The 2,633-nt window shown below is 41.2% G+C and overlaps 1 protein-coding gene across 1 annotated transcript in view; it reads right to left on the bottom strand.

Moving 5' to 3' along the window:
* REL (v-rel avian reticuloendotheliosis viral oncogene homolog) overlaps positions 1-2,423 on the bottom strand; it is a 28,142-nt gene extending 25,719 nt beyond the window's left edge. Inside the window, exon 1 of the mRNA XM_010007042.1 lies at positions 2,295-2,423. Within this exon, the coding sequence (XP_010005344.1) occupies positions 2,295-2,387 (93 nt within the window). The 5' untranslated portion in view covers positions 2,388-2,423. The remainder of the gene's footprint in view (positions 1-2,294) is intronic.
* Between the last annotated feature and the right edge of the window lie 210 nt (positions 2,424-2,633).

Genomic DNA, 2,633 nt, shown 5'->3' with positions numbered 1-2,633 from the left:
TAACAAAGGTTGGTGGGGGGAAAGGTAGGGGGGGGAAAAAAAAAAAAAAAAAAAAAAAAAAAAAAAAAGAAAGAAAAACAGTTTGGCCTAAATTGTTTGAAGCATAACAACTTGAAAGCAAGTACAAGACTTGCTCAGGCACACATCTGTGCAGAGGTGAGCTCTCCTCCTCCACTTCCCCTGCCCTATAACTAACTGTTCCTCTCCTCCTTCAGCCCTTTCCTTCTTCCTCTCAGTACTCCAAGGATCCATCATTATATCCTTTGATAAAATCCTTTGATAATATGTCCTTGAGGCTGACACCTCAACCTTTGATTTGACTGTGCTCTTCTAGCTTCCATCATCTGTTAGCTTCTGCAGTCTCCAATCTGGCTCTTTTTTAACCTTCATACAAGCCACTGTTACTTTTTACCCTTAAAACTTCTACCACTCCTTCACCTTCTTCAACTATTACATAATTTCTCCCTCATTTCAAACTCAGTCCCTTGAACTTGAAGCCTGATCTAGCCACTTTTGATGCTCCAGTTCCTTCTTGATGGTCTTCATCTCAACCACACCACAAAATTTAATCTCTTCCTGGCCTCTCTGTTCTCATCCTCATTGATGTTTCCATCTCAAGAGGGGACTCCCCTAGCAGCTAATCAGCACCAAAGCCTCCTACGGGCTTTAGGGAGGCAGGAATTCACCTAGAAATCACCTGCTATCGGTAATAATCAGCTCTGTCATCAACAGTCACCTTTAAAAAATAAACTGTGGCCAGGACTGTGTGGTGACCTACCACATCCCATCTTCCCTTTGAATTCTGGCAGGCCTTTATGTGCAGCACATTCCCAGCTTAAGAGGAGCCAAGGGTTTATACTGTCAGTTCAACTTGTGCCCTGACACAGCCTTCGGCTGAGAGTGTGAAAGTGTTTACTCTTGTCAGCAGCCTGCTAGTTCCTTGTTCAATTTGTAGAGCACAAGAAGAAAAAAAAAAAAAAAAATCAATCTGGAAAGATCTCAGTTTCCTGTATTCCTTAACCAAATCTGGCACTGTGATAGTCAAGGCAAAAGCTTTCTTGATTGTTTCTTCCTTTAGTAACTTTGGCTTCAGGGCTAGAGCAGCTTCCACAGTTGCTTATGCTTTATGTGTCTTCCACACTTGCTATATGCTTCATGCTCTGCTGCTCAACATATGACTGCCAATGCTATCTTTCTCAGACTCTCCCTCTTCTTAAAGAATTCAGCCTAAACCACCACATTTTTTTCAGATTCCACATTCTCTGTATCTGCTATTTTTTTGCTGTGATTCCAGAAACTCAACTTTTTTTATACTTGTACACACAACAAACACAGATACACATTGTCTGTTCCTGGGGAATGTAACATACTTCAAGATAGCAAGTACTCCTAACTTACCATATATATTTGAGCTTTCTTTTATAATCCCATCTCTGAAAGATGTTCTCCAAATTGGAAGAGGTCAAGGAAACACTAGCAACTTAAACTTCAAAGAGGAGAGCAGAAATTCTCCCTAGCCCTACCTGTCCAGGGTCTCTGACACATTCCCTTGTCCCACATATGAATGCTACTGTTAAAGTGCTCCCATTTCACCTCTACTGTATCTATCTTTGTCCTTGCTTTGATCACAGCTTCTAGGGCTACTCTGAATCCCTTTATTCTGGATTTCCCAACCTATCCATAATGCAACCACCCAACACGTCTTCACTGCAGGTGCTCTGACCACATGATTCCCCCCCTTCCAGCTCATTTTTAAATTCTGTATCCCCTTCTGACTTCACATACTTTATGGTAGGTTTTTTTGCAGAGCCTAATCACCAAATCACTGGCTGCAAGTCACTTTCATACTTTGCTCACTTGCACAAAGCATCTTTCATGTTGTGCCCAGCAGCTTTTCAAAGCCCTTTCAGATTTTGTACGCAAACTCTCCCAAAATTCATACTGCAGTTCACATAGTAAAAACTAACCCAAGTCATATAACTAAGAAACCAGAACAAATATGCATACAGAAAAAGCTAACAATGAATCGTTCCCAGACAAGTAACTTCCCTCTCTACTAGCACTTTGCTAACTACCTCTACAACTTCTTTTGTTGTACATTTGAAACAAAATCTTTAATGACTAGAAGCAAGGAACTCTTTTTCCTCTGTGTTGCAACAACATTTGCATGCCAAGGAAAGAATAACAAAACATGAAAAGAAAAGTATTTTATTTACTGCAATGAGTCCAACACATAGCTACAGCACAATGTTACTTTGAGCAATAGTAATTAATGTAAAAAAGCAGTTATTTACCTGTATGGAAGGGAATGTCTTATTGTTTTCAGTACTGTGTTCTCCGGGAATGCTGCCTGCTGATCTTCCCTCACATTTGTATCGGAAACGCATGCCCCTTTGCCTGGGTTGTTCAAATATTTCAATGTAGGGCTCAGGGCCACCTTGAAAACAAAACATTTTCACTCTTAGGACAGCTTGACAAGTAGCAGAAGATGTAAGAATGAGAAGATCTGTACTCTTTGATTGATATCACCGTCTTTCCACTTGGCCTACCTTCTCAGACAATCTGCTCTTCTTTCTATGTACATGCACACATTGAAGGGGGGGGGGGGGGGGGGGGGGGAGCGAAAGGAGGGA

This window comes from Chaetura pelagica, unplaced genomic scaffold, assembly GCF_000747805.2.
Source record: "Chaetura pelagica isolate M959 unplaced genomic scaffold, ChaPel_1.0 scaffold111, whole genome shotgun sequence".
NCBI lineage: Eukaryota > Metazoa > Chordata > Aves > Apodiformes > Apodidae > Chaetura > Chaetura pelagica.
This window is presented reverse-complemented; position numbering and strand designations above follow the sequence as displayed.